Source organism: Orbilia oligospora, assembly GCF_000225545.1.
Source record: "Orbilia oligospora ATCC 24927 unplaced genomic scaffold scaffold00215, whole genome shotgun sequence".
NCBI classification, from domain to species: Eukaryota; Fungi; Ascomycota; class Orbiliomycetes; order Orbiliales; family Orbiliaceae; genus Orbilia; species Orbilia oligospora.
This window is the reverse complement of record NW_011645772.1, coordinates 469349-495053: the sequence shown is the minus strand read 5'-3', so window position 1 is coordinate 495053 and position 25705 is coordinate 469349. Positions and strand designations below refer to the sequence as shown.

The 25705-nt window shown below is 44.8% G+C and overlaps 10 protein-coding genes across 10 annotated transcripts; 7 read left to right on the top strand and 3 right to left on the bottom strand.

The window, feature by feature from the left end:
- Positions 1–11: 11 nt before the first annotated feature.
- Positions 12–1559, bottom strand: AOL_s00215g145 (uncharacterized protein; the record flags this gene model as incomplete). The annotated part of the gene is made up of 1 exon (XM_011129347.1): positions 12–1559. The coding sequence occupies one exon, from the start codon at positions 1557–1559 to the stop codon at positions 12–14; it is 1548 nt and encodes a 515-aa protein (XP_011127649.1).
- A 378-nt stretch (positions 1560–1937) lies between these two features.
- Positions 1938–2888, top strand: AOL_s00215g144 (uncharacterized protein; the record flags this gene model as incomplete). The annotated part of the gene is made up of 6 exons (XM_011129346.1): positions 1938–1985; positions 2043–2067; positions 2160–2254; positions 2328–2367; positions 2433–2502; positions 2624–2888. The coding sequence occupies 6 exons, from the start codon at positions 1938–1940 to the stop codon at positions 2886–2888; spliced, it is 543 nt and encodes a 180-aa protein (XP_011127648.1).
- Positions 2889–2899: 11 nt separating this feature from the next.
- On the bottom strand, positions 2900–4054 carry AOL_s00215g143 (uncharacterized protein; the record flags this gene model as incomplete). Its single annotated transcript, XM_011129345.1, has 1 exon — positions 2900–4054. One exon carries the CDS (start codon positions 4052–4054, stop codon positions 2900–2902), a length of 1155 nt encoding a protein of 384 aa, XP_011127647.1.
- Positions 4055–4732: 678 nt separating this feature from the next.
- AOL_s00215g142 (uncharacterized protein) lies at positions 4733–6341 on the top strand (the record flags this gene model as incomplete). The annotated part of the gene is made up of 3 exons (XM_011129344.1): positions 4733–5528; positions 5599–5972; positions 6030–6341. 3 exons carry the CDS (start codon positions 4733–4735, stop codon positions 6339–6341), a joined length of 1482 nt encoding a protein of 493 aa, XP_011127646.1.
- A 507-nt stretch (positions 6342–6848) lies between these two features.
- Positions 6849–8699, top strand: AOL_s00215g141 (uncharacterized protein; the record flags this gene model as incomplete). Its single annotated transcript, XM_011129343.1, has 6 exons — positions 6849–7075; positions 7158–7348; positions 7422–7693; positions 7791–7845; positions 7910–8154; positions 8241–8699. 6 exons carry the CDS (start codon positions 6849–6851, stop codon positions 8697–8699), a joined length of 1449 nt encoding a protein of 482 aa, XP_011127645.1.
- Positions 8700–10641: 1942 nt separating this feature from the next.
- AOL_s00215g140 (uncharacterized protein) lies at positions 10642–11994 on the top strand (the record flags this gene model as incomplete). Its single annotated transcript, XM_011129342.1, has 1 exon — positions 10642–11994. The coding sequence occupies one exon, from the start codon at positions 10642–10644 to the stop codon at positions 11992–11994; it is 1353 nt and encodes a 450-aa protein (XP_011127644.1).
- Positions 11995–13343: 1349 nt separating this feature from the next.
- AOL_s00215g139 (uncharacterized protein) lies at positions 13344–13685 on the top strand (the record flags this gene model as incomplete). The annotated part of the gene is made up of 1 exon (XM_011129341.1): positions 13344–13685. The coding sequence occupies one exon, from the start codon at positions 13344–13346 to the stop codon at positions 13683–13685; it is 342 nt and encodes a 113-aa protein (XP_011127643.1).
- A 13-nt stretch (positions 13686–13698) lies between these two features.
- AOL_s00215g138 (uncharacterized protein) lies at positions 13699–15402 on the top strand (the record flags this gene model as incomplete). Its single annotated transcript, XM_011129340.1, has 1 exon — positions 13699–15402. The coding sequence occupies one exon, from the start codon at positions 13699–13701 to the stop codon at positions 15400–15402; it is 1704 nt and encodes a 567-aa protein (XP_011127642.1).
- A 4437-nt stretch (positions 15403–19839) lies between these two features.
- Positions 19840–21848, top strand: AOL_s00215g137 (uncharacterized protein; the record flags this gene model as incomplete). The annotated part of the gene is made up of 5 exons (XM_011129339.1): positions 19840–20196; positions 20264–20644; positions 20784–21272; positions 21340–21586; positions 21646–21848. 5 exons carry the CDS (start codon positions 19840–19842, stop codon positions 21846–21848), a joined length of 1677 nt encoding a protein of 558 aa, XP_011127641.1.
- A 1481-nt stretch (positions 21849–23329) lies between these two features.
- Positions 23330–24396, bottom strand: AOL_s00215g136 (uncharacterized protein; the record flags this gene model as incomplete). Its single annotated transcript, XM_011129338.1, has 2 exons — positions 23330–23431; positions 23500–24396. 2 exons carry the CDS (start codon positions 24394–24396, stop codon positions 23330–23332), a joined length of 999 nt encoding a protein of 332 aa, XP_011127640.1.
- Positions 24397–25705: the final 1309 nt, after the last annotated feature.

Genomic DNA, 25705 nt, shown 5'->3' with positions numbered 1-25705 from the left:
TTTCCTCTGATTCATTTCCTCTTCCTCTTCCTTGCATTTTTACCGGCGTTTGATCCCACCAGCATTGCCATTTCCTCGTCAAAAGCCTCATCTTCGTCCATTACTCTCTGCATTAGCGCCAGGCGTCTTGTATGTCCCCTTCTTTCGTCCTTTGACATCCTAGCTAGCAACCCCGGGTTTTCGACTTGAACCGACCCGTCTATCGCTCCCAAATATTCCTCATCCCTTTCCCTCTCCTCTTTTAATACCTCCTCTAGCATTTCGGTTGTTGGCTCCCACTCATCCCTAAAATCAACTAACATATTATGCAAAACCACACACGCACCAATCCATCGTAGTGCCTCCGATAGCTTCTCCTGTGAGACTAAGCGAACTGGGAGTCGCTGTAAAGACCTAAACCGTAACTTAAGGATTCCAATTGTGTGTTCGGCTTTGACCCGTAGACTGGATAACTTCCAATTGAACCTTCTCTGCTCCTTCGGTGGTTTTCCTGATCTTGGCTGTTTAAACGGAATAATCAACCTTTCGTTCAACGCGTACCCCTTATCACCAAGGAGATACTGATATTGGTTTTTGAAAAACTCCTCGGGTTTTTGGAAGAGATCCGTAACCCTGAACGCCCTTTGGTCGGAAACACTGCCCGGGAATAGACTCGTGAAGTGAGTTATTCTGTTTTGGTCGTCACAGACGACGGTAGCATGTTGGCCGTATGCATGTTTTCTCATGTTGTAGTAATTTCTTGCGTCTTCCTTTCCGAATGCTGGGCGGGTAGCAAAGGGGAACATTGTACCGTCGATAAAGCCCACGCAGTCTTCCCATACCGCAAAGTCCTTTTGCCTTAAACGTGCTTTCATAGCAGCCTGCTCCTCAACTGTAGGCCATCTAACATACTCTGACCACAGCTCCATCAACGCACCAGCCACTCTCTGAGTATAAAGTACCACCGTCCCTTCCCCGATTCCGAATTTCTGGGCAATCTGGCTGACATCGTCCAATCCACCAAATCTGCGTAACGCGATTTTTAGTTGTAATTCTGCAGAGCCCTGTCTGTCGCCAAAAACTGGGTTTGTAGAGATTTTTTGGAGGATGAAAGCGAATGCATCGGGATTGACACGGAAGTTCTGGCGGAAACGGTCATTATCGAGGTTTGGGACTACGTTTAGGTAGAAATCTTGGGTTCTGGGGACGGGGAGTCGCGGAGCAATGTATCTTTCGGATTTGATTAGATCGAGGAATTTTTCGTTTGCAAGAACGGTGAGGATTATTGATTGGCAAGAGGAAGAAGATGAGGATGAGGATGAGGATGAAGATGAGGATGAAGATATGGATGAAGGGGCAGGTTGATGGTTATTCTCGACATTTTCGTCGTTCTCGGTATCCTCGGTATCGGTGGGAGTGTTTTCGAGCCTTTTGGTGTATTTGTCGTGGAGCTTGACGTAAGCTTCGAGAGTGCGAGGGATATACTTTAAGAACTGTTCGCCAGTCGTGCGATTTAGTTCGGTGGTTAGCTGGTCGATGTACCAGTCGATCAGTTCTTTTCTGACGCTCGTTCTAGGCATGTTCTGGTGGTGGTGATGCAATCTGGGATGTGGTGATATTAATATATTGAACAAGGAGAACACTGGTAATTCAACTTGGCTGCGTTGGGACGCGCATTCCCGTGATATATCCCATTCCCAGCAATTCCAGTTATAGTCTGTTAGAATTCGAAAGACTTTCGGTAGTTACTACAGCTTCAAGACCGACTACCACTAACTGGGTATGTAGAATTTGCGCCATGAACTCCTGTCAGCTACCAGCTGTGGAGACCGAGGTTCTTGGCGTAGTCCAACCGAAGGACTTCAGGCCGAATTCAACCGTCGGGCGTCGAACAACATGCAACATCCTCCAAATTTATCTCGTGAACTTGCATATACTTCAACCGTCATCAAGTAACAATGGCAGCTTCCGAAGTTTTCTTTGGGCCTTTCAAGGTCTCGACACAGGTAAGATATCCTCGGTATAACCGCTCTACCAGGACCACGTTCTAACCGCTATAATAGGTTTTTTATAAGACAAGATTGTCCAGTATGCATATGAACTCTGTTTGAGGAAGATATACAATATATCTTGTATTCCGTCATTCGCGTTTAGCACCTCTAATCTCAATGGGGGAACAGTGGCTATAGTAAACATCAAACCAATTCTTCCCGGTCATGTCCTTGTCTGTCCGATACGAGTCGTTGCACGGTACAAAGATATGACCAGTGAAGAGGTATGTCACAATCCCACTCTTTACCAGCTAGTTTAAGAAAGAACTTACAAACAATACTCATTCGGGGCAGTAGGTTCTGGATCATGCTTTGGCCGTCCAAAAAGTTGTGAAGGGTATTTTTGTCTTTCCGGGCTTAAATCCGCCTTAGCGGGATTATATCGGCTAACGCCAGTTCAAGTGATTGAAAGAATTTATGGTACTACTGGTACAACTATCGCTATTCAGGACGGAGGTTCCGCTGGACAAAGGTATGCATGATCTTTTCTTATGTACAAATTACCCCTTCTTCTTCTTCTTCTTCTTTTTTCATTATACTATAACTAGTATTCACAGTTTGGGGTATAATCTCTGATTTGATTAATTAACCAGTGTCCCACATGTCCACACTCACATCATTCCTCGCAAACTGAACGATTTCCCGTCAATTGACGATGTTTACACACATCTTGAAAGCCCGGACAGCAATGTCGGCAAATTCCTGGAGATCCAACGGCTGAGAAAGACAGTCGAGGAACAAAAGAAGGAACTTGTAGTCGAGAGTACGAGTCGGCCACCTCGGACGATGGAGGAAATGGAGGAGGAAACCCGGATGTTGGCGGCTGAGATTGAGAAGGAAACGGGGTCGAAGTTGTAGAAATTAATTGTTTACTGTTCTGGCAGTGGGATGTTGAGCTCGGAGACGAGTAGTACAACGGCTCCAAGACCCCTCCGTAGGTCGGCATGGCCGACATCATGTGTGTCCTCCACAAGCCCCCATTGTTCGATCTGGAAGTCTGTTTCTAGATTGCATGCTTTTGCGGCGTCTTCCACGTCCCATTTTATATCTGCAGTCTTTCTGTTTTCCATAACTAGCCTTAGAGCGACAAGTAAACTCTTGCTGAGGATCACGGCGCACTCTAGGCCGACTAGTTCCCACGCCGAGAATTTTGAGATCATATCTCGCAGTATTTGTTTTGTTCGATCCGACTGGCTGCTAGGGAGGATACCATGGTCACCGTCCGATAGCACGAAGTCTAACTTGTCTTCGCCTTTCGGTACCGGGATATTCTCTTGTGCCCATTCGATGATATCATGGGCTACGTCTAGTTGTCGGTCTCGTAGTTGTTTTTCTCCAGCTGCGGCCAAATGCCCCCCTCTGGTCGGACTGATCATAAATACCGTATCCGTATCCAAATAACCCATAACAAAGTCCGTGATTTGTTCCCTCGTATTCCTGACATCAACCTCCCCCCCTTCCTCTCCCTCTGAAGTAGCCTCGATTGTCTCAACAGAGGCCGAATCCTTCTCCGCAACCTCTAGATCAATAGCCCGAGAAGTCAACGACGTCAACGGGATAAAATGTGACTTCAAAGCCTCCTTTGAGTTTCTCATAGTCGCCCATTCGACTTGTAGAGCATACGCCAGCAATGGTTTGTTGACCGGTACTGATACATCGTTTTTCGCTGACGTCTTGATAGACCGGGCGTCTAGAAGGATTTGATACCTTCCGTCGACTACTTTGAGGTGAACATCTTCCCAGAAACGTTCGGTACGAGGTTTGGGAATGGCGGCTTGTCGGAGACGGTTACGAGTTATGTATTCGGGTTGGGGGACTGGTGGGTCCGGTGGGGGCCCATCAACGGTTCCACCGAGGGGTAGAGGGTTTGCATAGTTGGAATGGGTGGTGTGGATTTGTCGAGGGGCAGCTATTCGGTGAGCGAGAGGAAGCGGACGGAAGGTTGCTAGAGAGGTTGTGCAGCGCCAGCAGAGAGACGGCTGCCTCGATGCCCGCAAGAGCGATATCGACTTCCTTTTTATCATCGTGTAATTTCAACTTCCCTCCCAATCGACTGTCAATAGTAAAGTATTCTAAGGTATGTGTATAAACGATAGTGAAGTTGCAATTGGCAGGTTTGCATTGGTGAACATCTGGGCCGCCGAAAATTAAACGGTGTATTTCCTAATCTAGTAATTCTCAATATCATTTCCTGATTGGGTGTCTAATGGACCTGGCATGGTTACCAACCCGGACCCCTGCAGCGTTGACGCCAAACAAAACACCGTTCACCGGTTGAACTCAAAGAGGAAGAGGAACAGTTGAGACTTCAACATTCTTTATCATCCCACCTCCACCCCCCTTCATCCCTCGGACGGATGATATCTTCAATCGCGTCGCCTTTGTCGCATGTTCGCGGTCTTATCTTGACGGTCATCTCTTAGCTATATTAGGCTTCAAGTATTCGGATATACGAAGTATTTCGGACAACAGCTGATACGAGGCGAACTGCTAGGGAAAGCTTCGAGCATTCCTGCAGTACCTCAATATATCCTCCTCTAATCTCTATCGACAAGGATACCATACTTAGTGTCTCTCTATACATCTCACTATCCCTGACTTCCTGCCAGGGGATAGATTGCTCTAAACCTTCTACGATAATTCCATCCACCAGAACTCTCTCATAAATACCTGCTATTTAGAGCAGAAAAAGATTATTAGCCATGTTCACCACAAAGCGCAAGATCCACAATCTCCTCCACAATGCTACCAACCGTGGTACCACCGCTCCCTCCCTCTCAAGCAGCCCCACGAAGTCACCCACCGCCACAAGGACCACCGTCATTGATGAACATAACGATGCTACAGCATCAGAAACCACATTAGTCGAACCTCCTAAAGATTCTACCCCAACGAAGGACGCCTCGAAATCCATCTATCAGCTTCCAAAGGGTAACAACAGCCTAACATCCCTTATTGACGAGTCTATACGTAAACGACGAAGGGTGGAGCTGGATCTTGCTAGAAGCAAGACTATGGCTCCACCGCAATCATCCAGACCAACGACACCAGGCGGAGACTCGCGAGCGAGTTCCGTGGCCCCAAGTGCCAGCGGCACTGGTACTTCACCTAAAGTTATCAAAGTCGCGGCTGCGAGATACGCTCCTTGGGATAGAAATGAGTTCTTGCAAAGGCTAGAGACCTTTAGATCTGTGTCTAACTGGAGCTCAAAGCCCGAGAAGATCAACGAAGTCGCTTGGGCGAAGAGGGGCTGGATTTGTATGCAAACTTCCAAGAATAGGGTCAGGTGTACCAGTCATTGCGGCGGCGAACTGGTTGTGAAGGTCGATTTCGATGGTTTCGAGGTTACGGCGGAAGAAGTTGAAAATGAAGATGAGAACGATGACGAAACTACCGAAGAGAAGAGGGAAAGACTTGACGCTTTGATTACGAAGTACGAGGAGCTTACTGTGAGTGGCCATGAAGATGGTTGCTTGTGGAAAAAGCGTGGTTGTGATAGTAAGTACATTATCCAAGTCGAGCAACTTCTCTTCCTATCAAAAAGGCTAAAGGGCTAATGATCTGGTAGAAGCGATATATCGACTCCCTCTACAACCTGCAACTGAAGCACGAAACGGTTTTTACGCCAGGTACAAATCTCTCACCAATGTCTCCGATGACCAGCTCGTTATCAACCTCACAAGGCCAAATGAAGTCGATACATCCGTCCTAAACCTACCGGAAGACATAGGAAAAGAGCATCTTAAACAAAACGCATTGGTTTTAGCCTTATTCGGTTGGTCCAAAGAAGACAACGAATCATCTGTTGAAATGGTCAAATGCGATGCTTGTTTCCGTCGGCTCGGCTTATGGCTCTTTGTCAAGCGCCCGAGTGTTACAGAGGAAGAAGGCGACGAGTTCAGCAGTATGTCGCGCCTTAATGTGGTTGACGAACACAGAGAAGTACGTTCTTAAAATCAATCCTCGACTAATGTTTTTTGTGCTAATATGCCAATGCAGTACTGCCCCTGGGTCAATCCAGCGTCGCAAACCGGAGACCATGCAGGCTGGGAAATTCTCTTGAGGATATTGAAGAGCAGTATTCCTGGGAATCTAGTCGCTGCTCCATCGCCGGCTCGTCCCAAGACGGCAGCAGTTACTCCACACAAGACCGAGGAGGAGCATAGAAAAGACGACGAAAACAGGTGGAAGAGGCTTAAGAGTCTAAGGAAGTCTTACGGGTCCTCTTTTGCGATGTCTATCCTTGGCGGAAAGAAAGGCGACAAGAACGCTGCGGCCAGCAGCCCTTCAAAGGGGACCGCAACTTCCTGATTTTCGTCGTTCCTTTTTCTAAAAAGTTAAACTTTGGTTATGTTCATGTATATGTCTTTCCTTAAGCTTCCTCTTTTTATTCATCAGCGTTGTTGTTGGTTGCAATTGTTTGCAGTATCCGCGACTTATTCGGAGTTTGGCGGTGGGGATAGGATTCCTTTTCTTGTAGGATAACCAGATATCATAATACTTCTCTCTTCCCGTTAAACAGGCATGTAACAGAATGCCGTCAAGTATTACCTGGACATCATTACATACTTTGCAATTGGATATATCGTTTGGCAGGTTCCGGACGCCACAAAGTTGTTGAACATCGGCATGCGTCGGCCTTGGCATGTCCTGAGCTCATCTATTGCTTCCCCAGATTACCATCCCCCCCGACTTGCAGGAAGCTTAGCTCTATGAACCAATATTCCCTTCTCGCCATATGACTTCTCTCCCTCAATTCCTTCCTTCATTCTCCATAATAACTCCCGGGCCTCCTTCTAGAGTCGTTTGGTCACTATAATGTCTTTTGCCGCGCCCTTTCGACGGTCGTTGATACCGAGAACCACACGAACGATTGCTTCGCGATACCCATGTTCGAAACGACGATGTTTTGCATCGGTAACCTCGTCAACCACAACACCCGAAGCGCCTAGGGAGCCTGAGGGGACCAGGGAGGTGCCCATGACTGTTGGAGATGGGGGTTCTGGAACTGTACGCCCTGTACGACAACGCCATGGTAGCGATAGGTATGTCGAACAAATAACAACCATTTCAAACTGCTGGTGATTTTTTTTTTTTTTATCCTTCTCTAACCCATTGGTCAAATAGATTGGTTTTTCCTGGTGCTGTGAATAGTAAATTCACTAATCGTCTTCAATTCCGCATGTCCGATCCCAATGAAGCGATCGAAACATATCGTGTCATGGACACCGAGGGACAGATTGTCGATGAAACCCATGGTCTTGACTTTGAGGGTCTAAAAGAGCAGACACTTAAGATGTATAAAAGCATGGTTACAAGTGCGTATATACATTCAAATCCCTAAAGGAAAGGGAATTAAATTAGTTCAATTCTAACATAAAATGAATATAGTCTCGATTATGGATCAAATCATGTACGACTCCCAACGACAGGGCCGTATCAGTTTTTATATTGTAAATGCTGGTGAGGAGGGTATTGCAGTTGGGTCAGCCGCGGCTCTTAGCGAACAGGATGTGATTTATGCGCAGTATCGAGAGGCTGGAGTGTTGATGTATAGAGGGTATACGCTTGAGGAGTTTATGGCGCAGTGTTTTTCGAATAAGAATGATGACGGGAAGGGGAAGAATATGCCAATTCATTATGGAAGTCGAAGATTGAACTTTGTAGGTTCTTTCCCCCCTTTTCCCTTACAAGCGGAGAGGAGGGGATGGGTGGTGGTTAGTGATGAGTGTTATTTTGCTAATACGTAGATGTCTACAGCACCCGATCAGTTCTCCGTTGGCTACACAGTTACCACATGCTGCTGGCGCTGGGTGTAAGTATTTTAACCCCCCCCCTTAGAAAAATTTAACATAGCCGTTAATTCTTCATCACTTTAGATGCTCTTAAGCTAGAGGGAACCCCTGCTTGTGCTGTCACATACTTTGGTGAAGGTGCTGCTTCAGAGGGAGATTTCCATGCAGCACTCAATATTGCAGCTACCAGAGGTTGTCCTACGGTCTTCATTTGCAGAAATAATGGTTATGCAATCAGTACTCCGACTCTAGAGCAGTACAAAGGTGATGGTATCGCTAGTCGCGGTGTCGGATACGGAATTGATACTATCAGAGTTGATGGGAATGATGTAAGTTCACAAAACCTACCTACTACCTAACACTAAAATGTCGTTTTTTATAAAAGTATTTTTGTTAATATACATTTCATCTACAGGCATGGGCCGTCTACAAAGTCACCAAAGAAGCCCGGGAAATCGCTATCGCCCAAAAGAAGCCCGTCTTGATCGAAGCCATGTCATACCGTGTCTCCCATCACTCCACATCCGACGACTCCTTCGCCTACCGTGCCCGCGTGGAAGTCGAAGACTGGAAACGTCGTGATAACCCAATTACTCGTATGCGTAAGTTCATGGAACTACGAAACTGGTGGGATCAAGACAAAGATACACAATTAAGAACACAGGCTAGAAAGGATTTGTTAAAGGCTTTCAATGCGGCCGAGAGGGAGAAGAAACCAGCGATTAGTAACCTTTGGGAAGATGTCTATGATAAGCCTACTAAGGATCAGTGGGCACAGATGGAGGAGATGAAGGATATTTTGGATAGGTATGGGGAGGAGTATGACCTTGATATGTATGATGGGGGTAAGGGTGGGGTTGTTATAAAGAAATAGATCATGTTATATTTTTGCCTTCACCCTTTTCAAGTCTCTTCCTTTTTCTTTTAATTTCACCCTTAGATGGGTATCATATTGTCACTAGCGAAGTCTCTAGTGACGAGATAGCCGGACATCCTACCTAGCTCATGATTTAACCCGCGCGCATGTATGATAAGGGGTTATATGGCGACGGCGAAATTCAATACCATGGTTCTCAGAAGCAACTAACCCTTTTCCGCTTAATCAAGCATTGTAAGGATATGTGCATCGGTGATAAATATACCAAAAGGACTGCGTTGGATGTTGGATATGAGTTCCCAATTTACTGAGGTACCATGATACTCAAATAACTACAAGATACACAGCTGCGCTAGGAATATTACCCGGATAAGGATAAAAAAAAGAAGAAGTCAATTCACCCAGAAATGAGGTGAGTTCACTTTGAATAGTTGCCTGTATACCTCCTTATACTTAAGTAATTTATGTAAATGGCCACGTCCGGTGTCGAACCGGCTTCTCGGTCCGGACGACAAGCGTCGCAAACCCGAGCGTACACCAACTACACCACAAGGCCTTTCTAGACTTTTCAGCAAATTGGGGGAATGTCGATACATCGTGGTCAATAAAAGAATAAGGTCCGGACGTCCCAGCTCCGGTCGTGGTTGGAAGTCGCAGAGCTAAAACTATAACAAAGAGCTGGCTCACAAGCGCAAGCTGCGAGATTCAAGACGGGAATTCGAACCTGTTAGCCCATGGGCCCAGCTAACCTCGAGACTCAGCCTTCAAAATCATCAAAACATTACATGCAGCCTGTCGGACCTGCGATCCAAAATACACCTAGCCTCGAAGGCAAGTATGTATGCCGGGGGAAGAAACTCAAGATAGGTTTCATTCTAACCAGGCGAAATTCACCCGCATCTCGCTTATGCGCCGGCCTTTCAAAAGGGGAACTGTTGCTTGTCGGTATACTCGGTTGACATCTAACAGACGCTAAGCTAAGCAGCTTCAAGGATTCTAGTCTCCAATAGTACCATAAGTGCAATCAGAACGAGGACGAGCAAAAGAGAAGACCAGAGAAGACCCGATATTCTATCATCCTCATACAGGCTGGCCATGGACCGGACTCGAACCCGTCATCTCCCGCATTCTATACGTGGTCGCGTTGCCATTACACCACAAGGCCTTTCATGAAATCCCATTGAAATCTACCGAATCCCACTAAAAAAGTCAACTGTGGAGAAGCCAAAAAAGTAAGCTCCGTGAGAGCTTCGAGAGCAGTTCTCCTCCCGTGAATGGACGTGTACGGATTCGAACTGTAACCTTCCAATCAGGTATCAACAAATTGGATGTGCTTCCAACTACACCACAGGTCCGATAGTCTGAATAGGAGGGTTGGATTCCGTGGTTACTTGTCTTGTCAAGGATCCTGCGTATTGATCCGAAGTATCTCCTCAAGAAGTAAGCAAACAGATAAGAATTATTTAGCGAGGCGGCCTCGGCCGCAAGCTGATACATGTTGGAACTGCCTCAAAAGCCATACTAGAACTGATGCAGTTTGTATCGGCCTGTGCCGTACGTCAGACGGTAACTGGCCAACGTTGGCGTTATTAACATTAGTCCGGGGACGCTCACCTCTGCCTTGGTGTTAACTTGCATGTGTTCACGTCTATAGCTAGCTAGGATCCTTGGAGCTGCTGCATGCATGCTGCATGCATGATGTCCCCCAATGGGTTTGATGCAGGTAGCTAGACGAGCGGTTCCACTTTGTGATCAAAAATACAGATACATGTTGCAGGTGTTAGGTACCTCCCAGCTCTTGATTTTTATATTCAGCCCAAGGATTCGATTCCTGCTTCTGATAATTATATATAGCGGGAGGCTGGCTGGATGTAAGACCACATGCCAGACTTTCATCCTATGCTTCCCCCCACAGTAATCCTATTCCAAAATCACAATCATGGCAAACTTACTCTCATTGCCCACCGAACTTCTTATTCAAATATTATCTGATGATTCTATTGCTTCTTCAGACCTCTGGACCTGTCGACAGGTCTGTAGGTACTTCAACAATGTCGCAGAAAAATGTTCAATCAACTATATTTTCCAAGTAGATGCTGTCAATCACCCAACATGGAAATTGGCCCGCTGCCTTCTAAAAAATCCCGATCTTGGAAAACGATTCAAGTCCATAAAGGTTACCTGGAGCCGACGTATACCGAGGAAACCTATGACTTGGGCACCACAATGGAAGTGGTCAGACAGTGACCAAGAAAAACTGACACAGATTTTGTGTGATGGGAATCCAGGGAATCGTAGTATATTTGGAGGAATAAGCAACGGGCTAAACTCCGAAGCATTACTTCCATTCGTACTACTTTACACTCCGAATCTGCAATCCCTCGACATGGGAGATGCAAAACTGGATATCATGGGCCCTTACGTATCTGTTGGAGAATCGGAGCGTATCTATCAATACTGTACCGTTGAGGGATCACAAAACTGGCGGTCTCGAGTTTCCGGCTATTCACTGGATCTTTGGAACCCTAGTATCCCGGAGGAGGTCCGTGAAGATGGCTGCAAAAACCATTATTCCTTCCTATACCTCCACATGCGTCTCGATCCCGGTTGGCTCCCCGGGTTATCCAATATTACTCATCTCGCACACGGATGTCACCGCACTGGTGGATATTTCGATAGATGGCCTGCTAGCCATCTCATCCTCATGATGCTTCTTCCTCGCCTGGAGACTGCTCAGTTTTATGGTGCAACTATCCTCCGTCTTGATGGTACCGACCTACAAGTCCATACCAACCCGTTAGAGTTGGATATTGACCCGAAAGTCATGTTTCAAAAATCAACAATTAAACACCTCGAACTCCTAAACTGCCGCTTTCGAAAACAAGACTATAGATCCATAGCTCAAATAACCGGATCATTGCAGTTTTTCAAGTGCATACTCGAACACGAAGAAGTTCCATGGGGAGACTATGCTTACGAAAGCGATGTTCATGACTTATTCCGTCTTTATAACAGTAACACCCTCAAGAATGAGTTTATACAAGTTAGTAGAGCTACAGGCGAGGATAAAGATCCGAAGGATTTGGAAAAGAAGATCGATTATGGGCCTGACGATGACTACTTCTACGATTCTGACGGTGGCCATTTTTTACCTTATGTGGATGATGAAGATGGTTGGACATCAGGCTCAGAGGAAGATCATGATTCGTCTAATAGTCTTGGGCCTAGTCACTTTGGGGATGGGGATGCTTCTGATGTATTTAAGTCGGATGGATCTCAACAATCTCCTTAGTAGATACTTACCCCCCTAAAGTTGGAGACATTACAATCGCTGGGGATAATCCATCCTATTTGTTTGAATCCATGGATATGTCACATATATCTATAATACATACTTATATACTTAATTTCTGTACCTTCAAAACCTAGCTGTGGGTCTGCGCATATGCGCGCTAACGTTAACGCATACATGGTTTTCTGAATTGAAGGGACTCTCGAGCTCTCGATCGTCCCCGCGGAATCGAAAGGTCGAAATTAACTATTAATATATCAGTACTCGGAGCGCTTGAAACCAATGAAGGAAGTCTTACAATATATATATATATGCGTGGTGTGGTGCTAAACTTAGTCACTCTCATTATATATAATATTATAATATTATACGATGGGGCTATGGACACCGCCCATTGATAAGTACTATAGCCACAGGGTATGCAGTGTGCGGTCTGCAATAATGGATACTGCCATATTTAGAAATCGACAAAGGAAAAATGAAGCCAGAAGCTAGTATGGTAATACATGTACAAGACGGGCAACAGTTGTACAATTGACTAAGCTAAGCTATGCCCAATTGAAAATCGATTGAGAATCAAAACTTCCATATTTGAAAATAAAATATTAAGCCTAAACAAATATGGTAGTCTTTTAACTGCTTTTGAACATTTGAATTAATTGTTCGCACTAACTGCAAACAAAAGTGGTCTCGTTATTGGCCAATCAGGCGAGCCAAAGATCGAGCAACCCAGTCGAGGGGCGCTGTGGGCGCTTACTGACTACCCACCCATGCATATGAGATCGATAAATCCTTCTGTCTGTGGATGCCACTCTCCCTTTGTTGACTAGGCCATAGCCCAATTCCGAAGGTATCACATCGCCGCGGCTACTAAACTAATCAAACCTTGTGATAAGATTTTCAAGGTCATGAAAGAAATGCTTGGCCTGCACAATATATTAAATTTAGGTGCATGCACACATGGATATCGGATGAATCTCTGGAGCAAGCACACCAGATGACCAGCCTCATTAGCAATCGATAATGGTTATCCCTGAGATTTAGCTTCCAAGTTGGTTTTATATGCCATTTAGCCTTTTCACCCAATTAACGGAACCCGGCCTGGAAGCTGTGCCACATGCCATGATAGGATATATAGTCAGAATACTACTCAGAAGCGTAAGGAAACAGTACCATTCCTTCTGCGCATCAGGCTCTCAATTCCCTTCGTTTCCTCTTTTTTTATATTTTATATATTCCAAAGTATCTGGATTTATTATCGTCTAGCGCTAGCGCTAGTTAATTTATATTAGTTTTATTAATTTGATCGTGTATTAACACGAACGCTAGCCGTCGCTATTAAATTATCAATGTCGAACGCTGGCACAGCGCGGACGCCGCCCACTCACATTGATCTAGATCTTCGACGTGAAGAATCCGTCAATACGGACACATCTAGCGGCGTAGTTATCGTTAATGGTGAAAGGAGGCACGGCAAAAAAAAGAAAAACGATACTTTAAGCAAGAAAACCTCAGAATTATGGTTCAGGTTGTTCCTCGCAGTATGCGCCAGCGCATTTATAGTTCTGCCGTTTTTTGCATACTCGCTAGATGGAAAAGAAGTCCAACAAAACGAACAAGGGAAAATAGTGTTGGAGTCAATTAAATGGGTAAGTCATCTGTATATTCTTGACATCCGTATTTGGCTATAGTTCATATGGGTGCATGGTTGGACACATCGGTGCTAATGGTGCATGGTTTGGCTTAAAGGGACCTACTATATTTCCGATAATCTTCGCCGCAATCGCAGGCGGATTTCTACAGGCTATCGCCCTGAAGCACGCCCAGAAAGGCACTGAACTAGGCACACTCGAACAGTTAACACGAACCATAAACATCTTCAGTGCCATCACGACTCCGTATTTCATCAAGACATACAACTGGCTCTCTCTTATTCTTTTATTACTTTGGGCTATATCTCCATTGGGTGGCCAAGCGTCACTACGCCTGTTATCCACAAAGGTCGTTACCTTCCAGAACCCGACCAGTGTCCGTTTCCTAAGCCCTACGAACATAACCAGCTATCTTTCCGAGGGTACCCGTAATTATGGAACCTGGAGGGCCCAGGCCGAAGCAGTCTACAGCGCAAGTTTGTTGGGCATAGGATCAGCGAAAACCCGTCCTGTTGACCTTTGGGACAATGTCCGAATACCAAACATAGAAGTTCTGGAGAAGCAAATGCCTAACGGAACGGACGGTTGGTACGACGTTACCAACAAGAACACCACCTATTCATCGCTCTTAGGAATTCCGATCCGAGGGCTTACTGAGAACATCACAGTAGATGTTCAAACAAGCTACTCGAAAGTCGGTTGTTCCTTTTTCGGACTTCTTGACAGCAAAAAATGTTTCCAACACGAAGACGACCGTTGTCTTAACGTCAGCCATCCCCACATCCCAGATTGGTATTTCCCTTTTGTGGACCCCTCTACCAATTTTGTGGGGTACGGCAGTTATCTTTTCGTTGGTATGAATATTAGTCAGGCCGCATACGAACTTCCCGGTGGCACTACGGCTCCAGATCCAGTGGACATAATTTTCGAATCTGGAGGCTTAGGCGGGATGTCGGTCGCTAGGTGTAAACTCTCGCAGACATACCTTGACGTTCAGGTGACTTGTCGTTCTTCCAGGTGCGCTGTTTCCAAGCTCCGCCGCTTATCGATTGGAACACAGCGCCCGCCGTTGTTCTACAGATCTACACCGGGAATAGCTGGTACTATCTCAAACTTTGTAAGAGATCTCACGATGGTCTCAAAAGCAGGAAAGCCGCTATTTAGCAACACTAATCAAGGCTACATATACAACCCTGATGATCCCTTATCCTCCATTGGCGACTGGGTAAACATTGCGGATGTGGGGATTGACAACTTTGAGATACGGATGACACAGTTAGTCAATACTTTGATGTTGGCTGCCCAAGGCCCGGCGCTATTCAACACCGGTCACGATATTGAGGATGACGTTTTTTCTGAGCGTCTGGGACGAGTTGTTTCCGCCCAATTTTCTACCGGAGAATCTATGACCCAGCAAGAGTTATTCATCTGCTATAAGGACTGGGCCGTATTGATGCTATTCGCAGCCGTGCTACTGTTTGCGATCGGAATCTCAAGCGCAATCATCGCATATACTACACTAGCCCCCGACACACTTAGTTCCCTTTCAGTTCTGGCGGCCGAGAGCCAGTATTTTGATATCGAGAGTAAGGGTTCCACGCTTGATCGCGACGGGAAAGCTATTGCCTTGAAGAGCCGGTTTGTAAAACTAGGAGATGTAGAGGCGTCTGGTGAGACAGGATATATCGCCCTTGCGACAGTGGACACGGATAATGTAACGGTTGGAGATCTGAAAACAGATCGGGTTTATAGGTAAACGTGCAACAAGACTATATCAATTTCAGAGGCGGGATATTTTACACCAATACCTGTTATATATTATGGCATCAACATTGTATTGTACGTAGCTTTTTTTTTTTTTTTTTTTTGTTCGTAGTCTACCTTAACCGACTTAGCGAGTTTAGCCTTGAGGCCATGATTCTCTTGATTTGAAATTTATAATTTTGGTTATACATACATTGTAGCAATCTCGGACACTGTAGCTGCATACCGCCTTAGATTAATTATTTAAGCATGAGATGGTGATAATACTTGAAATTACCATTTAGCATTTATTCTATACATATACACAGCTGACACAAAACTCGTCTTGTCGCTGGACTTAAAATTGTAATACAAAACCTATTCAGTTAGGAACACTACAAATATACACGAGACATAATTACTATAACCAGTATATTAGAGCCCTCGGCTTTTAGAAAGTATGTCTACATGCCGCTAACTAGAATTCGAAGCTTTGACACGAGAATACGAATGTGAACAATAACAACACAAAACAATATGTTGCATTTTGCGGCACTGACAAAACCGTCTCGTAACCAATACAAGACTTTGACATTCCCAATCTTTATTTGCTGGATTTTGATACCATAGCTCGGAATACTAAAAGCTTAATCCACATTCAATAAGACTGGAATGATGTTCTTCGGGTTTGGGGCAGCATCTGGGCTCTTCGCTAAGTCACTAGGCACTTCCAAGTAAACGTTAGTCGACTCTGTGGGTAAATATAACATGTAGCGTGTGCGTGGCACATTGGAGAATTGTCAGTACATAGTGTAATCTGAGCGCGCTGCTCTGCGTAACATTTGTCCTATAGGTAGAATTATATTAATTACTTAATTAAAGTTGTTACCCCGCACCTCACCGCGAACACTTAACGCTAACAAAACAAACAAAACAAGATTATTAGAGGAAGAGGGAAGTAAAAAGAATAAAAATAGGGAAGGGGAGCTAAAAGAAAAAAAAAGATAATGAGCAGGCTTGGATTCGAACCAAGATCTCCTTCCGACTATGAAGGAGTGTTTCCACGACCTTCGATTTGCGAAGCTGTGTGTTTCCAGTTACACCACGAGCTCTTCCCACGAATGAAGTGATCTAAAATATACATCATATTCGTTTCTACCTCAGCCGAGCCATGTAAATACTCAATTGTAGTATAATTATAATATTACAACGCGTGCTGTCTACAGCTGAAATGCTCATGTACATATGTGGTCCTTAGCCTGACTTGGTAGTCCCGAGACTTTGTGTTACACATTTTAGTAACTTACGGTCCGGAAGTATCCGTTATATCCAACTCTAGCTCATAAGCATAAATTGCGCACGGTTCTGGCGAAGCTTGACACCAACCTTCCTCGGGCTATGAGAACTAACATGTCATCAACACTGCCCCCGCGATACACTATCCTAGTACGAAACAGTATGGAAAAGAAGGAAGAAGTTACATGTATAACTTTGCAAATTGGTTGGAAAAAAAACTAGAGTAACGCCTGTGCCTATGAAGAAGGCCCAAATGCTAGTTAGTCCGCGGTCTCGCATGCATGCCTAACAAGATAGTACGTTTCCCACCAGCTACTATATCTACGATATATCAAAAACAAAGTGACGTACAACGAAACCTGTAGCGTAGTTGCACCAAAATAATCTAGAAATTTTATATATGAAAAAAAATCCACGCGGTATTAATATAATATAGCCAGCGCATAATCCAGGGTGCCTTCAGGAGATTACACTGTACAGCCCTAAGTTTGGATAATGTTACATATCCTAAGTTAAGTTAATTGCAAACACACGTCCCCATTACACCGCTGTTTCTTGTAGGGGAACTGAGAATTATTTGCATCGCGTCGTTGGTGGCGTATCAGCACTAGTCCTGTTTCAATTAACTTCCTTCAGCGTTTCTGAGTTCGCGAGCATAGCATGCCCAAAAAGAGCAGGTCACTGAGGATGTACAGCGAGCCGTGAAATCTCCAAAATACTATGCTATTCACACCAACATATTAATAATAGAGATATTTCCTACGTAGGCTGGTATTTGGCAATAACTGCCATATCCTAGCTTACTTCGCCAAAGCTAACTCGTCACCCCCTCCCCCTAGGATCAAGTATTTTAAAAAGAAAGTCAAAATATTTGTCTGGTAAGCTAAACGAAAGATCCTATAATCATTCCAAAAATTATTGATACATGGCTCTCAACAAGCCCCTAAAAGTCTCAAGATGGGGGGGGGGGCTCTTTTTGCTTTTATAGTAGAATCTATTTGATAAATTTATCTGTCTTCTGTGGATACCCTTATTGATTTTGTACGGTAGAGTTCTAGTTAGGTAACCCCCAAAAACATATTATATTGATAGAAAATCGGATTTTGCAACTATTGGAACTTAATGGAAGATTCATGGACATCGCAGTTTCAACTCGGACACGAAACCGGGAAGTGTGATCCAGCAAGAAAACCCAGAACTTCTAAGGAAGCCCCCGAAGAATTGAATTTTTATACTGGCCCACCGCTGGGCGACTAGAAAGGCGATATTTAAGACCCTTTAGACGATCTTTCGGTTTCATGGTGAATTAATCTCCCATGGGGCAGTGGTAGTGTAAAAAATTGTCAACAGGGGTGTTAGAACTGCGCCGTTCGCGGATCTGGTTGTTGTGAGAGTTGCTAATGGGGCTTCGAGATCTTCTTAGAATGCCGTGGGAGAGACTCTAATTGAATATTCCCACGAACGGGCACCGAACTACAGTGACTACGACGACGTTTATTACGGTGAAAGTGTTTATAGTGGCGGCGGCGAGGGATAGGTCTATAGAAAGCCTAGGATTCCCGATCGGCTTGAAGAAATGACTATTATAACAGCTAACGCTACTGCCTACTCCCATGTTATAACCGGTGCTTAGGACCGTAGATACTAAGGCGTACATTATTTTATACATCATATATATACAGTATGCTAATACATTCACTGTGTAGTACATCCGATTTTGTCTGCTGAAGGATAGTCCATAACTTTTACAGAAAGTAAATGGTCATGCTGAAAGTCTAGGACCTAAACATTGAAGATGTAGTTCAATTACCACGCAATAGATTCGTTGACACTGATATGTACCCCCATGCTGTTTTTCTCAAAGCACTGTCGAGCGGCACTAAGGATCCGTTCACATCAAACATCAGTCTAAGGCCACTAAGGAAACATAAATGCATCGAATTTCTGTAGTATCTTTCAGAGTGTCCGAAAAAGTATCAATGGTATCCTAGCTCAGCCGATTAGTCGGTTCGAGCGCGGTGCTAATATTACAATAGTTGATATAATGTTCCGCTAAGGCCGTGAATTCCTAGTAGGCAGCAGGCTCTTTTAATTCCTTTTGCCCCCACTGATCATGACCATGACATCCGATTCTGAATTTTGGTCAGCGCTACCTACGTAGCTACGCTCTTTCTTTCTTTCTTTTTTTTTGAAGAACATATACGTATATATGTAGACTAGACACTCGGTCAAATCAAATTGTTTTAATTTACAGAGTGATCTTGGAAGCTTGTATACAACAATTTGATTGGATGTAGCTAGATGTATTATTCGAACATATTATATTAATACATATCTATTCTCGCAAAGTTTCCCACGGCTCAAGGCGATTCCCCACACCCTGCGCCGTCTAGCGGCTGCCGGCTGCTAGTTCTGTGGAAGGAAGCTTCGAAGCTGCTAGCACCAGTTAGGCTAGCTAACTCAATCAATGAGGTTGGATCCAATCATCTCCTCCCATCTTAATGCCGTTTCACAACAATTTCAACACATATCTGTTTCAACACACGGTTGCAAGTTGGAAGTAACGTAACTTATCTCCTGCGCAGCCCACAGTGCGCAGCCCGCCCCTTCTCAACCAACCTGGCAACTTCTGAGGCAGTACTTTTATCATTTCAAACTTAACTTATAAACTAATACTCGCCGTGCCACAACCACAGGATTAATCATATTGTTTTAGAGATACCTTATCGGTACCTAGTTAACCCTATCAGTACATCCTTCTGGCTGGCACAGTGATTATCCTTACGCTTTGCCTATGACCTTGTTCTTGATACCAAGCTATGGTTTTGAGGTAAAGATTTTGGCCTGGTTCATAATCTTGGTTGTTCGCTATCCTCCACTCCAAGCTTCGCCCGAACCGCTTTGCTCATCCTCGAATACCTACCCAAATAACTACAATCTATAAAGTCTCGGAGCCCGTCGACTGTTGTTTTGCGCATTCTCACTCAAGGATAGTTTCCATTGGTCCGACAATCTCACATACGGGAAAACATATTTTAGTTATTTAGTCGTGCTATTTAATAATACATAGTCTCGTCCTCAGTATACCCATATCACTCGGTATTCTCGGACACCTTCCCACCATTCCACTTAACCCGGTTTGACAAATTCTCAAATGGCACGATCTCTCCAAATAAAGGACGCCTCCTTTTTCTTCTTTATCTTACTAGGGTTATTTTTCTTAGCCGATTTCGTTGCTAGTGAACGTACCATACCTCGGGGCGAACTCAAGATTGGAACACTTGAGAAACACCTTAAGCAAGCCACCATCGCAATTTCACCAAAGTACCGGAGAAAACCCCGAGATATTGACCGCCTAATTGAAGAGTTTAAGAAACATGCAGTCCCACCTCGAGAAAAATCTATCTATAAAATAGCAAGTGAACACCTAGGTACTTGGGTCGTGGTGGTTGATATTTTCCCGGACCAAGAGGACTGGAAGGGTTTAATTCCCCAGGAAATATTCGAGTTGGTAATCTTCCAGGGCATCGGCAATGAAACGGAGGGTGCATACAGCTAATGCAAGCCACAAATTTTAGATGGAAACGATAATCGAGGAATCTAGTAGTTTCGGTGTTCAAGGCGACCCTGCACCGGCTTGGTTGGGTCCTCTAGCAGGCACTCTCTCGGACGATGAGTTAGAAAGAATGCAGATGGGCTTAGGTAATGCTAATAAAAAGAACAAGCGCGGCCCTGGAACGGGGGATAAAAAGAAGCCAATTTCGAAGGCGAGAGTTGGGGATGACCTCTCGCAGGCCGATATTGAGCCTGTCCGTTCCGATTTTATCGAAAATCTAATTATATCTCAACCTCCTGATACCTCCATCAAAAAAATGAATGGAATTACTTACCGTGAACGTGAAGCTGGGTCTGGGGTTGTGGTTTATGTCATGGACAGCGGTCTTGATTTCTCACACAAGGTAAGAAACTTCAGCCTCCTAGATTTCATAATCATATACATATGAAAACATAGATTTGATTGAAGATACCCATACTCCACGACTCCAACTTTGGGGTCATTTGGGTGCATTTTTCTAATATGCGCATATGTTTCTACAGTATTTCGCCAATTATCGAAACCAATTCACGAGTCCGTCATCACTCAATTGGCTCTATGCAGGCCCAATGCCAAGTGATGAAAGAAGTGACGATGGAAGGCCTTTTATGGGTTTTGGCGACGACGAGCCGGCCCGTAAGATTTTTTACACGGGGACTGTAACAGCTTCTAAGATTATTGGTGAGACAGGAATAGCTCCCTCCGCTGATTTAGTGGCCGTCAAATTACAGACAGGTCGGAATTCTTACTCGTTTACGAACGTACTTGACTGTTTGCTCAAGATTTTCGACCATTTTAAATTATTAAAGGAATTGGATCGAGATAATGAGCTGAACTACAAGGGGGCCGTCATCATCGCGGCATCTGGTTCGAACCAGCAGGGATATGAAGAAGAGCCGGTCAACATTTTTTCTAAATTGATTATAGATATCTTATTTCAGCTCGGAAATTTGAATGCATACACCTTTTTCTCGGGCTTATCTGGGAAGGAGGTAAGTTTAATGTACATCTAATCATTTTAAATGCGTTCGAAGGCTGACAGTAGACAACCTCAAAAAGACAACGGTAAGGTTTCCTAGATCTAGCCTCACTTTGATTAAATTTGCGCCAAAAACTGCGCGTTTTTTGGAGAAAACTTCTTTCGTCGGTAGCACCGATGATGCAAAGGGCGGGGTTCATGCAAATAAAGGCCATATAAGACCTAGATTCTTTGCACCTGGAACCGTTTCAGTACCATGGCTCTATGATCACTATCGGGGCAATGACAAAAAACTGCCTTACATTAGCCAGACCACAACTCGCTATGGTAAGCAGAGCACTTTCCGTTCTCTCCTGTATTCGGACCACAGTTAACCCACAGAATAGCGAGTGCAATGGCGGCGGGTGTCTGTGCGGCGCTGATCAGTCGTGGCTGGGAGGACCCCTTACAGAGAATGGAAGAATTATCATATCGGCGGAAAGATGGTAGCGATTATCCAAAACTCATCTGGAATGGGATCAACAGATCGACTTGGGCTAAGGCTTTGCACAAATATCCCATCAGCCCCAAAGAAGGCGGGACTAGATAATTACATAAGGGAGGAAGATATCGACGGGGTGTATACATGTCCATAAACATAAACCTAGTTGCGCCTGGTCTCGAGGCTAGTCTCGTTGTACGTACGCTGTAAGACGTAAACGTATATCATTTACTTACTTAATTCATTATAAACGGTGAATTTTAGAGCCAATAATGGCTCTGTAGTACTATAGCTACTGTGCCGGAATGGCAGCCGGAATGGGGTGTATTTTGAATACCAGTGCAATACCAATTATTGGAAATATATAAGTTTGAATATCATTCTAATGCGTATTGAGGGCTAAAATACCGGTTTATTTCAGTAGCTATAGTACTACGATTAATCGTATTGATACTGTAGCTCTGGCGGAATACTAACACCCCATTTGTTGGCATAGTAGCTACCTCAAAAAAGCAATACTACTCCACGATCGATCACTAATTGATTAATATTGGCAATTATAAAATTGCAATCCGTCTACAGCCTTTTCGAAATTTTCGTGTAAATTTATAAATCGATGCTACTTGAGAGCGTAGGCGCTCAGTGTTTCAATCTAATGGAGCCGTATTGTATCCTATGAGTTAAAATTAAACCGTTAATTTGTAATTGCGGTTGCTATGGTTTATAGATCTATATATTTTGCTTTATGAAATCGGTATAACTCGCGCCGGAGGCTCGAGACGCTACGTATTACTCAGTATAGCCGATAGAAGATCGACTGAAAACGACAATTGAATTGAACCTGGAACTTCCCGGTGAGCCTCGCCGCCTTTGGTCTACGTAGAGTGCTAGCTAGCGTAAAATGAGCTGTGCCGCCGAGTATTGCGTTACTGTCAAAAAAAAAGAAAAAGGCAGGGATATCCCGAGAGAAATCCAGCCCTGGCCAAATCAAAAGTCAACGCCATTGGGTGCTATGATTAACGTGGTTTCAGGGAGAGTCAACGAGCACAGGAAAGCGTCGTGATCGATGAACCTCTGAAACTCAGACCCCATGGTCCAGGAAGGTTGCAACTGATCGATTAAAGAAAGACTGCCAGACTGAATAGAATCGAAATAATAATAATGTATACTAGAACAAGGCTGCCAAAATCCAAATATAGCATTTGGGCAACTTTTGGGCAACTTTTGGATGAAGTTTATAATACAAAAATCCTTGAACACCATTCCAGGATGTCCCAAAGAGGAAGAAAAAGGGTGCATTGCAAAATGTTGGAGATTACCACCAGTTGCCCGATCCAACACCTGACAGGGTGAAGCGAAAATATATAAAATGAAAGTGAAAAAAAAGGGAAGTAGTATCCACATGTCCAAAGAACGCCGAATCCATCGGGGAATCTAATAATGATAAAACAGAGAACAGAGGGAAGCAAAGCAGATATTTTGTCGTAACTCGTAAGATGGCATCAAGATGTTTTTTTGTCGACATGAAACGCATCTAAATTTAGATCGTCCATGCTGGGAAGGGGAGAAAAATCAGCTAGATGCTTCACTTAATACTCCCACTTCCACCAGATCTTGATGCGACCCTGAAGCTTGGTTCCCAAATGTTGCAAAAATGGCCCTTCGCAGACATCCAAGTCGTTTTCTCCGGGCTGCAATGAATCGTTAGCAACAGATCAAATATCGAATTAAGAACATCTTTAATAGGTGTATAACTTACACATCCGGGGCATTTATCCTGGACGGTGAACACAACACCATCAGGAGCCATATCACTATAGACGCGAACCTTTTTGCCGCAAGTTGGGTTGTTATTTGGGTTGCCGCCGTCCAGCGGTGCCATTCTTAAGTGGCTCATGGCGACGACATATTCTGCGTCGTTGTTGGTAATACCACAAGATCCGAGGCCACAAGCGTAGTAGGTAGCTTCACCATAAAAGAAGTCACCACCAGCAGCTGGTGGGGAGGTTTCAACGGGTGCAGGAACCACGACCGGGTCAGGAGTGGTGGTTGGCTGTGGCTCTGGGACTGGAACTGGTTCTACAATTGGTTCAGGAGTAGGGACTGGCTCAGGAGTAGGGACTGGCTCAGGAGTGGGAATTGGCTCAGGAGTTGGCTCAGGAGTTGGCTCAGGAGTAGGTTCAGGAGTAGGTTCAGGAGTAGGCTCCGGTTCTGGTGTGGGTGTAGTCGAAGTGGTTGGAGGTGGTGGAGGAACAACGATTGGAATAACCTCGGTCGGGAGACTAGGAGTTGAGAAAGATGTGCTGCTCTCAGAACTTGTTGTTGGAGGAGGGGGTGGTGGAGGTTCAGAGGTTGAAGTTGAGGTAGATGTTGATGTTGTTGTAGTAGAAGTAGATGTAGTGGAAATCTCGATCGAGGATGAAGTCGTTTCAATAGAAGACGAAGGGACTTCAGCGATAGTCGCAGGATTGACATAGACAGTCGAGTATATATACTCTACTTCAACAACCTCTTGTGTTTTGGTAATGACAACCAAGGCTCGCTTCGCATGGTGCTGGTGACGATGCAAATGCATGTGTCTCCCACGAATCAACGGTGTGGCGAGGGTGGCAGAGAAAGCTGCAAGAGCTAGCGAAGCTTGGAAGAGTCCCTTCATCGTGGATGTGATGTAATGTGATGCGGCCGTGTGGCACAGGCTATAAATCCGAGATTAAGATCGCGAATTGTGATACCAATCTTTTGGGTGAGAAAGTGGATCCTGATATGTGAATATAAACAGAAAGGCTTCACTGTATACTACTGGTATTTTAACTGATTTTTAAGGAGAGTGTTTTGTGGGCTTCAAGCGCTGACACTGAGGATTTAAGGAATGACGGATATCTGGTATCGGTCGGACGCTGAACTCGACGTCTCTGACGTTAATCGAGATAAAACTAATAAGGAGCGTATTGACAAAAAGGAAAGACAACGTATCTCAAAAACCGAGGGAATGGATTAGTGAGGGGAGATCAGATCAGATCGTATCAAACCATGAAGGAAGAAGGGAAACAAATATCACATAACGCGAGTGGGAAACATCCCTTTTAAGAATGGCCCTAGAGGAAGGGCTCGGACACCTGAGAGTCTGGTGTGATGATGAGAATATCTGCACTGGCTGCCCCTTTTTGACTCAGGTTGCAGCCGAGCTTTGGCTCACCACCTCAGCCTTGGTCCTCCTTGCTCGGGCGGGCCAATGAATATCCCTCTCTGTGACAAATTTTTCAGACTAAACTGCAAAGGTCTGGTACCTGCATTTCCCGGCAGAATACGATTGGGATTGACCACAAGGCAGAGCACGTTTTCATTTTTGGTTGGATATGCCTTGGGAATGGAAGGGAAGAACTTTTCTCCACGGCCAGTCAAAAGGCCTTTCTCCATATGCAATTCATTTTCGATTTGTTTCTCTGCAGGTGAAGACGAGAAGCGAACGGGCGAGCGAGCGAGTCCACATGCATCCATTTCCCCGAGGGACCCGAGGGCGGACCGAGATCGATCTGAATTCTATCTCCGAGCCTAAACCGTCTGATACATATACCCCTCTAGCACCCCCTCCGCTTACCCATCCCTTGGATATGCGTACGCAATCGCCTTTCTGTGTGCTAACGGACCCTGTGTCCAACTTTCTGCACTGAGGTTGTAAGCAGGGGATGGGAGGCACTTCCCGAATGTTGTGTGTTGGTTGCAACAAGTATGCAAGGGGTTACCGAGGGGGTCTAGCCCGAAGGAATAACTCCGCACCAAGACGTTGACTTATGAGAAAAAAATCCGAAATCCATGGAGGAAAGTTGCTGGTTTGGGTTAAAGGAATTCGGTAGATGTTGGAGAAAATAGTATAGTACAGTATGCAAAGCGCTAAGCAGTGCAAAATAGAAATGCCATCGATAGACCAGAACGCCAAAATGCCCAAGTATGACACAAAGCTCCCT